General features: G+C 42.1%; 1 protein-coding gene across 1 annotated transcript in view; it reads right to left on the bottom strand.

Annotated features, from left to right (window-relative positions):
- Positions 1-12,262, bottom strand: part of CFTR (CF transmembrane conductance regulator) — a 196,509-nt gene that overhangs the window by 34,865 nt on the left and 149,382 nt on the right. The window contains exons 20-21 of the mRNA XM_044280293.1: positions 7,555-7,782; positions 2,104-2,204 (exon numbers count right to left, since the gene is read on the bottom strand). Of these exons, the coding sequence (XP_044136228.1) occupies positions 2,104-2,204; positions 7,555-7,782 (329 nt within the window). The remainder of the gene's footprint in view (positions 1-2,103; positions 2,205-7,554; positions 7,783-12,262) is intronic.

Consider the following 12,262-nt stretch of genomic DNA (forward strand, 5'->3'; position numbering starts at 1 on the left):
ATATATCTTCATATCAAGGCTAAATGGAGACCACCATCCATAGACCTCCTTCATTCATTCATGTTTGTGTCGCTATTGAGGCCTCTTGGACATGACCGTATGGCTTTTTCGGTATTTTGCGGTCCGCAGAAAATACGGATTACGTCCGTGTGCATTCTGTTTTTTTGCGGAACGGAACAGCTGGCCCCTGATAGAACAGTACTATCCTTGTCCATCATGCGGACAATAATAGGATATGTTCTATCTTTGAATGGAATGGAAAAACGGAAATACAGAAACGGAAGGCATACGGAGTACCTTCCGTTTTTTTGCGGATCCATTGAAATGAATGGTTCCATATATGGTCTGTATACGGAACGCAAAAAACGGAACGTAAACAAAAAAAAAGTTTGTGTGCAAGAGGCCTAACCCTTAGGATACTGGAGGTTTTTTCGTTTTTGCATTTAAATTTTTCTTCCCTATCTTCCTGGAGCAATAACTTTTTTATTTTTTCCTTTCACATATCTATATAAGGGCTTTTTTTGCGGGACAATTTGTACCTTTAATATGGCATATAATGTAATAGAAAGCTGGAAAAATTCCAAATGGGGTGGAATTGGAGAAAAAAAAAATCCTCCACCGTTTTACGGGTTTTGTCCATACGGTGTTCCCTTTGTGGCAAAACTGACCTGTGCCCTTCATTCTCTGGGCTCATGTACACGAGCGTGACGTTTTTTGCAGTCCGCAAATTGCGGATCCGCAAAAACAGATGCCTCCCGTGTGCCTTCCGCAATTTGCAAAACGTAACAGGAGGCCCATTATAGAAATGCCTATTCTTGTCCGCAAAACGGACAAGAATAGGACATGCCTCATAATTTTTGCGGGGCCACGGAACAGAGCAATGGATAAGGAATCAAAATACGGCCTATATACGGAACGCAAAAAACGTTCGTGTGCATGAGCCCTCTGGGTCAGTAAAATTATAGCTATACCACATGTATAGGTTTTTTTTATGTCTAAATACTGTAAAAATAAATTACAACTTTGAAAAAAAATTTTTTTTACATCACAATATTCTGAGGTGTGTGGGAGCTCATTTTTTGAAGGACAAGTTGTAGTTTTTATTGATACCATTTTGGAGTGTGTGTGACTTTTTGATTACATTTTTTTGGGTAAGAGAAGCAATGGAAAAATGGCAAATCAACCATTTTCTGTTACGCAATTCACCATATTGGAAAAATATTTTTAGATTTTAATAGTATGGGCGTTTTTGGATGCAGTGTTGCTCATGATATTTAGTTTTTTTTTATTATTTATGTGTTTATTTTTTATTCTAAGAAAAGGGGGTGATTTAAATTTTATATATATATTTTATTTTCATTTTTTTATATTTTTTAAATGTTTTTGTAGCCTATGTATGAGGCTACAACATTCACTCATTTTTTTTCTTATTCAATATTACCACACTCCATACAGGAACATGGTAATATGTGAATTTCTGATTTCTTATGTTGGCCTGCCTCCTGCTGGCCAACATAAAAATTGCAGCTCTAATATGCCGGATCTCTTCAGACCATTGACTGCAGTGGGATGCCGGTAATATCCTGGAAGTGCGCACTCCAGATTTTTACACTGTTAAGATGCCGTGATCACACTTGATCATGGCATCTAAAGGCTTTAATGACCGCTATAAGCATTATTGCCGGTCGCGGTCATTAGTGTTGAAGTATTTTATGACACATTTATCAAATGTCTCATACTCATTACTTGATAAATTTGTCCTTAGACCTGACAATTTTAACTAGAGAAGCTAGTCCAGTTTTCCTACTCCACCCTCCTGGAGTGAGAGTGCAACTTTTTAAAACAAGTCTCAATTATAAATCTGGAGTGAAACTCATTAACATAGCTAACCACACCCACTTTTCCACCCACCCTACAGAACTGGAGTGAGTGGTGTAAAAATGCAAAAAGTCGCATAATTTTGCCCTATTTTTTGCCCTATTAATTTTGCCCTATTTTTGCGACTTTTTGACGCCAGAATACTGGTGTGAAGGTATGATAAATGAGGGCCAAGCAATTTATCAAAACTCCACTTTCTCCCATCAGGCTATCATATTTACTCACCAAACTGTCCACGTCAATACTTGAATTTACTGCCCATTGAAGAGTATTCATTATATTCATGGCTAGAGTTAAAACGATTCCTACTTTTTCTCTGCCAGCACCTGAAAGGCATGAAATGGGCATAAAGGTTTGAATAAAACAGTCTAGCATATGTTCTGATTTGACTGGAACATAAACAGAGAAAAGCATAAAGGAACATTTTGTGCCTTTTCTGTGTTTTAGACCCACTCCTGGTTTTGGATTACAACAAACTCTGATGCAAAATACTGTCCAAAATGCTGCCAGGCGAAAGTGGCTTTAATTGTGGCGATACACATGTAAAATCTGTCACTTGTCTCCAGGGGTGGGATTCAAATTTTTAACAAAAGGTTCCCAACTCAACTGAGGACAAGCACAGTCACAACACATGTTTACATATACAGTACAGACCAAAAGTTTGGACACACCTTCTCATTCAAAGAGTTTTCTTTATTTTCATGACTATGAAGGCATCAAAACTATGAATTAACACATGTGGAATTATATACATAACAAACAAGTGTGAAACAACTGAGAATATGTCATATTCTAGGTTCTTCAAAGTAGCCACCTTTTGCTTTGATTACTGCTTTCCACACTCTTGGCATTCTCTTGATGAGCTTAAAGAGGTAGTCCCCTGAAATGGTCTTCCAACAGTCTTGAAGGAGTTTCCAGAGATGCTTAGCACTTGTCGGCCCTTTTGCCTTCACTCTGCGGTCCAGCTCACCCCAAACCATCTCGATTGGGCTCAGGTCCGGTGACTGTGGAGGCCAGGTCATCTGGCGCAGCACCCCATCACTCTCCTTCATGGTCAAATAGCCCTTACTTTTAAAGTTTTCCCAATTTTTCGGCTGACTGACTGACCTTCATTTCTTAAAGTAATTATGGCCACTCGTTTTTCTTTACTTAGCTGTTTTTTTCTTGCCATAATACAAATTCTAACAGTCTATTCAGTAGGACTATCAGCTGTGTATCCACCTGACTTCTCCTCAACGCCACTGATGGTCCCAACCCCATCTATAAGGCAAGAAATCCCACTTATTAAACCTGACAGGGCACACCTGTGAAGTGAAAACCATTTTAGGGGACTACCTCTTGAAGCTCATCAAGAGAATGCCAAGAGTGTGGAAAGCAGTAATCAAAGCAAAAGGTGGCTACTTTGAAGAACCTAGAATATGACATATTTTCAGTTGTTTCACACTTGTTTGTTATGTATATAATTCCACATGTGTTAATTCATAGTTTTGATGCCTTCAGTTTAAATCTACAATTTTCATAGTCATGAAAATAAAGAAAACTCTTTGAATGAGAAGGTGTGTCCAAACTTTTGGTCTGTACTGTACATACACCATAAATATTCATTACACATAAATACACCATATACATGGTTAACATACATAAATACACCATATATACACTACACACATAAATACACCATATACATGGTACACATACATAAATACACCATATAAACAGTCGTGGCCAAAAGTTCTGAGAATGACACAAATATTTGTTTTCACAAAGTTTGCTGCTAAACTGCTTTTAGATCTTTGTTTCCGTTGTTTCTGTGATGTAGTGAACTATAATTACACGCACTTCATACGTTTCAAAGGCTTTTATCGACAATTACATGACATTTATGCAAAGAGTCAGTATTTGCAGTGTGGGCCCTTCTTTTTCAGGACCTCTGCAATTCGACTGGGCATGCTCTCAATCAACTTCTGGGCCTATTCCTGACTGATAGCAACCCATTCTTTCATAATCACTTCTTGGAGTTTGTCAGAATTAGTGGGTTTTTGTTTGTCCACCCGCCTCTTGAGGATTGACCACAAGTTCTCAATGGGATTAAGATTTGGGGAGTTTCCAGGCCATGGACCCAAAATGTCAACGTTTTGGTCCCCGAGCCACTTAGTTATCACTTTTGCCTTATGGCACGGTGCTCCATCGTGCTGGAAAATGCATTGTTCTTCACCAAACTGTTGTTGGATTGTTGGAAGAAGTTGCTGTTGGAGGGTGTTTTGGTACCATTCTTTATTCATGGCTGTGTTTTTGGGCAAAATTGTGAGTGAGCCCAAACACTTGGATGAGAAGCAACCTCACACATGAATGGTCTCAGGATGCTTTACTGTTGGCATGACACAGGACTGATGGTAGCGCTCACCTTTTCTTCTCTGGACAAGCCTTTTTCCTGATGCCCCAAACAATCGGAAAGAGGCTTCATCGGAGAATATGACTTTGCCCCAGTCCTCAGCAGTCCATTCACCCTTTTTTCTGCAGAAGATCAATCTAGGAGACGATCCTGGAGCTTGCTGGACTTTCTTGGACGCCCTGAAGCCTTCTTAACAAGAATTGAACCTCTTTCCTTGAAGTTCTTGATAATCCTATAAATTGTTGATTGAGGTGCAATCTTAGTAGCCACAATATCCTTGCCTGTGAAGCCATTTTTATGCAACGCAATGATGGCTGCATGCGTTTCTTTGCAGGTCACCATGGTTAACAATGGAGGAACAATGATTTCAAGCATCACCCTCCTTTTAACAGGTCAAGTCTGCCATTTTAACCACATCAGCCTGACATAATGATCTCCAGCCTTGTGCTCGTCAACATTCTCACCTGAGTTAACAAGACGATTACTGAAATGATCTCAGCAGGTCCTTTAATGACAGCAATGAAATGCAGTGGAAAGTTTTTTTTGGGATTAAGTTAATTTTCATGGCAAAAAAGGACTATGCAATTCATCTGATCACTCTTCATAACATTCTGGAGTATATGCAAATTGCTATTATAAAAACTTAAGCAGCAATTTTTCCAATTTCCAATATTTATGTAATTCTCAAAACTTTTGGCCACGACTGTACACTACACACACATACCACCCAACTTTTAAAAAGCCTAAGGAGCTAAACTATGGAATGGAAGTGCTCATCTCCAGTTGTCGCTGTAATTTTAACAACTGGATCTGGAGAACCTGAGGGAACTGGCTGAATCCCATGCCTGTCCGTCTCTACCATTAACATGTTTGGTTGGTGGCGCAAGCGTGTTTATTTCAATGGTCAATCTTGTTGAAATCTTACATGCCTGAACCTTCTCACCCCTGGTATTTGCTGTCAGGGGGACATTTGGCAGCCCCCATACACATTAGAGCACCCCTAAAGTTTTTTCCGATGTGTAATACAGGATCACATACTGCTACATAAGTGACACCCAAAATAAAATAGAAGCGGAAAATGTACTTATATAAACCAGTGAAACAAATAGTTCTAATACTGGGTCAGTGGCGTGCCCGGGGGGGGGGCAGGGGGTGCGGTCCGCCCCGGGTGCCGGCTCTCACGAGGGTGCCAGGCCCAGAAGCAATGAGCGCTTCCATCAATACAGATGGAAGCGCTCATTTGTGGAGCGCTGATGCCAACATACTGCGGTGGGGCACGGGAGCAGAGTGCATAGTCCCCTGCCTGCCCCCCCCCACGATAACTGCCATAGGCGTCAGGCCTAGTAGGCGTGAGGCCTATACGGTAGTGAAATCCCGGCGCAGGTGTGCGTGATGATGTCATCGTGCGCGCCTGTGCCGGGATGCAGGAGCACAGTGAAGAGCGCGCACCTTCCTCTGCGAGCAAGCGCCAGGACATAGGTGAGTATTAAGCTTTTATTTTTATTTTTTTATGTGCCAACTTTGGGGGACACAGGAGGACATGTGGGGGAAAATATTATGGTGGGATACTGTGTGGGGGCAAATTATTATGGGAGGGATTACTATGTGGGGGCAATAATTATGGTAGGGATTACTATGTGGGGGGCAAAATACTATATGGGCAATGTGGGGAAAACTACTGTGTGGGGAAAATTACTATATGGGGGCAGTGAGGGGAAATTACTGTGTGGGGAGTGGGGGAAACTACTGTGTGTGGGCAGTGTGGGGGAAATTACTGTGTGGGGGACACTTCTTTGTGGGGGCAGTGTGGGGGACACTACTGTATGGGGCAGTGTGGGGGAAATTACTCTGTGGGGGACATTTCTGTGTGGGGGCAGTGTGGGGGACACTTCTTTATGGGGCAGTGTAGGGGAAATTACTATATGGCGGCAGTGTGGCGGAAATCACTGTGTGGGTGCAGTGGGGGGGAAATTACTGTGGGGGCAGTGTGAGGGAAACTACTGTATGGGGGCAGTGTGGGGGAAACTACTGTATGGGGGCATTGTGGCGCAAATTACTATATGGGGCAGTGTGGGAAAAATTACTGTATGGAGGAGTGTGGGGGAAATTACTATATGGGGGCATTGTGGGGGAAATTACTGTAGGGAGTCAGTGTGAGGGAAACTACTGTATGGGGCAGTGAGGGCCAAATTACTATATGGGACAGTGTGGGGGAAACTACTGTATGGGGGCAGTGTGGGGCAAATTACTATATGGGGCAGTGTGGGACAAATTACTATATGGGGCAGTGTGGGGGAAATTACTGTGGGGAGTCAGTGTGAGGGAACCTACTGTATGGGGGCAGTGTGGGGCAAATTACTATATGGGGCAGTGTGGGGCAAATTACTATATGGGGCAGTGTGGGGCAAATTACTATATGGGGCAGTGTGGGCCAAATTACTATATGGGGACAGTGTGGGGCAAATTACTATATGGGGGCAGTGTGGGGAAAAATACTATATGGGGACAGTGTGGGGCAAATTACTATATGGGGGTAGTGTGGGAGAAATTACTGTGGGGGGGCAGTGTGGGGGAAATTACTGTATGGGGCAGTGTGGGGGGCGTTGCTATTGGGAAGGCACTGTAGGGGCAATTCTATTATTTCTGAGGACACTATACAGAGATTATTACCTGGAGCACAATATAGGGTGTTATTATTACTGGGGCACTCTAGGGGACATTATAGCTGCTGTAGACTCTATAGGGACATTTGGGGTAATTTATCAAACTGGTGTTAAGTAGAACTGGCTTAGTTGCCCATAGCAACCAGATTCCACCTTTCATTTTTGACAGCTCTTTTGGAAATTCAGTTCTACTTTACACCAGTTTGATAAATGACCCCAATTATGTCTACTGGGGTCACTATTTTTTCAGCAGTATAGTACCTGGGGCATTGGGGGCACAACAGGCACAGTATTGGGGGTGGCAGCAGGATGACACTGTGGGGACACTAGGATGGGGGGGTCGATGGAAAAACTGAGAAATCTAACGTGTCTGTGTTACAAACTCTGTAGAGACGAGATGCGGCTGAAAGAATTTGTCATGGCGGTCTAACGGAGGAGAAGAGGAAAGAGAAGGTCTACATGACAGGAGATGTCCCTGGATGTAAGAGGTATGTGGTCAAGTATTGGGGGGGGGGGGGGGGCAGAGAAAGGACCCACCCCGGGTGCCAAACATCCTGGGCACGCCACTGTACTGGGTATTATAGAAAGATTACTGTAAAAAATACACCTGATGTACTGTACCTGAGGTTGCAATAGAGATGAATGCAGCAGCACAGAAAAAGATGACAAAGATCATTTCAATAGTCATTTGGAACCATCGAAGCGTGGACAGGTAGAGAAACCAGTTTGCTGTGTGTAAGTTCAATGCCTTATGAAAAAGGGTTTCAAAATATGGCTGCCGTCCAAAAGCTCTTAGAGTCCACAAACCCTTTAAACTTGTAATCAAGTGAGTGAAAATTGGACTGCGGGCTGTAGAAAGAGGAGAGAGATATTTATCGGCCTGTCTCATTTCAAAGCCACATAAAAACATGATATAATCATTGATAAGAGAGCGGAAAGATTATATGAGTGTATTATGACAAAACAATCTGTCACACTTGTGGGCAAAAGTATGGAACATGCTGCAGAACCTTTCTCATTACTAGACATCATGGTTTACATTTGTGAATATTCTATACCTATCTGGGTATTTCACCCTTTAGCGATTTTACAAAAGAGTATTACATCAGATTTTTTTTTATTCATAAGACAATATAGCACAGGTGAATATAGCACATTTTTGGAAATTTAGGCATATATCTTATCAGAGAAAAATTTATTTCCCCCCCCCCCTCCTCCCCAAACTAACTTTCTCTGGCCATAAAACACGCTAGCCATAAAATCTATGGAGAGGGGGTGAAGTAGGGAGGAGATGTTGAGACTCACACACACAAACAAATTCTATTGAAAGGGAAGTAGGAGGAGGAAAGAGCTGATAGATTGAGAAAAAGGCATTTTCTCTGATAAGATATATTACAAAGTTTCTAACATTCACCTGTACTACTGGTTTATGCCTTTTTTTAAGCGATGGGGCTGATCACATTGGCGTATACATGTCATGTACATTTATAACATTTTTTTATTAATCTGACCTTCAAGCTCATTCACCTACAGTACAGACCAAAAGTTTGGACACACCTTCTCATTCAAAGATTTTTCTTTATTTTCATGACTATGAAAATTGTAGATTCACACTGAAGGCATCAAAACTATGAATTAACACATGTGGAATTATATACATAACAAAAAAGTGTGAAACAACTGAAAATATGTCATATTCTAGGTTCTTCAAAGTAGCCACCTTTTGCTTTGATTACTGCTTTGCACACTCTTGGCATTCTCTTAATGAGCTTCAAGAGGTAGTCACCTGAAATGGTTTTCACTTCACAGGTGTGCCCTGTCAGGTTTAATAAGTGGGTTTTCTTGCCTTATAAATGGGGTTGGGACCATCAGTTGCGTTGTGGAGAAGTCAGGTGGATACACAGCTGATAGTCCTACTGAATAGACTGTTACAATTTGTATTATGGCAAGAAAAAAGCAGCTAAGTAAAGAAAAACAAACGTGGCCATCATTACTTTAAGAAATGAAGGTCAGTCAGTCCGAAAAATTGGGAAATTTTTGAAAGTGTCCCCAAGTGCAGTCACAAAAACCATCAAGCGCTACAAAGAAACTGGCTCACATGCGGACCGCCCCAGGAAAGGAAGACCAAGAGTCACCTCTGCTGCGGAGGATAAGTTCATCTGAGTCACCAGCCTCAGAAATTGCAGGTTAACAGCAGCTCAGATTAGAGACCAGGTCAATGCCACACAGAGTTCTAGCAGCAGACACATCTCTAGAACAACTGTTAAGAGGAGACTGTGTGAATCAGGCCTTCATGGTAGAATATCTGCTAGGAAACCACTGCTAAGGACAGGCAACAAGCAGCAGAGACTTGTTTGGGCTAAAGAACACAAGGAATGGACGTTAGACCAGTGGAAATCTGTGCTTTGGTCTGATGAGTCCAAATTTGAGATCTTTGGTTTCAACCACCGTGTCTTTGTGCGACGCAGAAAAGGCGAACGGATGGACTCTACATGCCTGGTTCCCACCGTGAAGCATGGAGGAGGAGGTGTAATGGTGTGGGAGTGCTTTGCTGGTGACACTGTTGGGGATTTATTCAAAATTGAAGGCATACTGAACCAGCATGGCTACCACAGCATCTTGCAGTGGCATGCTATTCCATCCGGTTTGCGTTTAGTTGGACCATCATTTATTTTTCAACAGGACAATGACCCCAAACACACCTCCAGGCTATGTAAGGGCTATTTGACCATGAAGGAGAGTGATGGGGTGCTGCGCCAGATGACCTGGCCTCCACAGTCACCGAACCTGAACCCAATCGAGATGGTTTGGGGTGAGCTGGACCGCAGAGTGAGGGCAAAAGGGCCAACAAGTGCTAAGCATCTCTGGGAACTCCTTCAAGACTGTTGGAAGACCATTTCAGGTGACTACCTCTTGAAGCTCATCAAGAGAATGCCAAGAGTGTGCAAAGCAGTAATCAAAGCAAAAGGTGGCTACTTTGAAGAACCTAGAATATGACATATTTTCAGTTGTTTCACACTTTTTTGTTATGTATATAATTCCACATGTGTTAATTCATAGTTTTGATGCCTTCAGTGTGAATCTACAATTTTCATAGTCATGAAAATAAAGAAAACTCTTTGAATGAGAAGGTGTGTCCAAACTTTTGGTCTGTACTGTATATTGCAGTACATGGAGCATGTACAACTCCTTAGTATAGGGCTGCACAGCCTATAAGCACTGCCATACTGGGTGATAGATGTATGGATATAATTTCCACTAGAAGTAATTGTATCCAACAAGGCATACTCTGTATAATGAAGGCATGCAGAGGTATAGTAGAAGCATCATACAACTGGGTGCATAAGCCTTTTATTGAAATTGTTACTATTCAAACAGCCAAACCATGAGTTTGGGTCTGTGGTCCTTGTATATTGTATGTCAGTCAGACAGTTATAACAGAACATTCATGGGACAGTATTAGGACAAGGACCCAGTAAAGATATCTGCAGCTGGCCATACTAGGCAGATCTTGTAACTGGCTGAGCACTAGAATACAGAAGTGGCTACTTACACATTTCAATTGTATTGTTACATTTGATATACTAGAGAAAAAGGGGTTCAGCAGGTCTCACCTGCCCTTTCATCCAGCTGGGAGCACGGATAACCCGAGGCAACGGGTGACTGTATGCAAATAAGGTTTGAAGGAACCCAGCTCCACTTGTGTAAAGGAATATGTTTATTTTGCTTGCAATAAAATCTCATCCATCGGTTACAAAAATAGCAGTTTTGTCTATGCATTTCGGGCTACCAAAGACAAATTTCAGCCCTTCCTCATGACACCATGAGGAAGAGCTGAAATTTGTCTTTTGCAGGGGGCCATAAACACAGGCATAGAAAACGCCAGTCTTGATAAATGACCCCCAGGGTGTTTTCCCACGAGCCCCAGAGTGTTTTCCTCTATAGAATAGGTAATGTAATACTAATGTTCAAAAAAAAGCTAAGAGTTATACGCCAGAAAGACAAAAAATACCACTTAAGGCTTGTTGCACACTAGCGGCAGTGATCCGGCAGGTAACAGCCTGCCGGATCTCTGCATACTCCGGCATTGCCGGAGGTTTGTAAGGCTCCCTATAATGGGGACCAGCAGAGATCCAGCTGCATTCTGGCAAATAAACAGAGAATAATCTGGAAGAAAACTGCAGCACGCGGTGCACTTCATCTTTTATACTAGGTGATTATCAAAGCTTATCTATTCTTTCCTTGTTCAATGACCTCTGAACGGGTCACAGAGCATGCCTGGAAAACTCTCCCATAGAAGTCCTATAGAAGGAGAGGCTGATTTCTGGTCACTCTGCCATAAAGCCTAGATTGGTAGAATGCTTCCGTTATGGTTGACCATCTTGACGGTTTTACCATCTGCATACAGGATCAGACGCTCAGCCAGGGTTCTTGTTTAACTCTTTCCTCTCTGATTATTTAGTTTGGTGGGGTGGACAGCTCTAGGAAGAGTTCTGGTTGCTCCAAACTTCTTCCGTTTAACCCCTTCACGCCCGATGACGTACATGTACGTCATCGGTCCGGTCTTTAAACATGGCGCCCGATTGCGTGTGCTGCGGGCGCCATAGCCGCAGGTGGCCACCTGCTTTTTATAGCAGACACCAGCGGCTCATGTCCGCAACCGGCAGTAATGCCGATTGCGGACATTTAACCCGTCAATCCTGACCACGGCATCTGAGCACGCTGAAAACCATGTGGAAATCGGAGGAGCCTGAGCTTGTGTTCAGCAGCCCCTGCCTTTGTGAATGACAGGAGGCTGCTGTATAGTATTTCCTATGGAGCTCTTGCCTGTAATAGGGCTCCATAGGAAAGTAGTGAAATCATCATAGATTCCAATGCAAGTGCATTGGAGTCTATGATAATAGCAAATTATTGATTGTTATAGTTCCCTATAGGAACTCTAAAATTGTAAAAAAAAAAAAAAAGTTTAAAAAATTAATTTATAAAAAAAAACATAAAAATTCAAATCACCCCCTTTTCCCAAAATAAAAAAAAGAGCTAAAAGAATAAACATCATGGGAGTCACGATGTGCGAAAACGCCCATAGTATAAAAATATATTCCCCATTCGGCAAACAGCAAAACGGAAAAAGTGTCCAAATGGCCGATTCACCGTTTTTGGTCGCTTCATTTTCAAAAAAAATGAAAAAGTGATCAAAAAGTCATACACACCCCAGAATGGTATCAATGAAAATTTCAGATCACCCTGAAAAAAATTAGCCGCCATACAGCTCCGTACACATAATTACAAAAAGTTATAGAGGTCAGAATATGGTGACAAAAGAATAAAA

Source organism: Bufo gargarizans, chromosome 2 (genome assembly GCF_014858855.1).
Source record: "Bufo gargarizans isolate SCDJY-AF-19 chromosome 2, ASM1485885v1, whole genome shotgun sequence".
Classification (NCBI taxonomy): domain Eukaryota; kingdom Metazoa; phylum Chordata; class Amphibia; order Anura; family Bufonidae; genus Bufo; species Bufo gargarizans.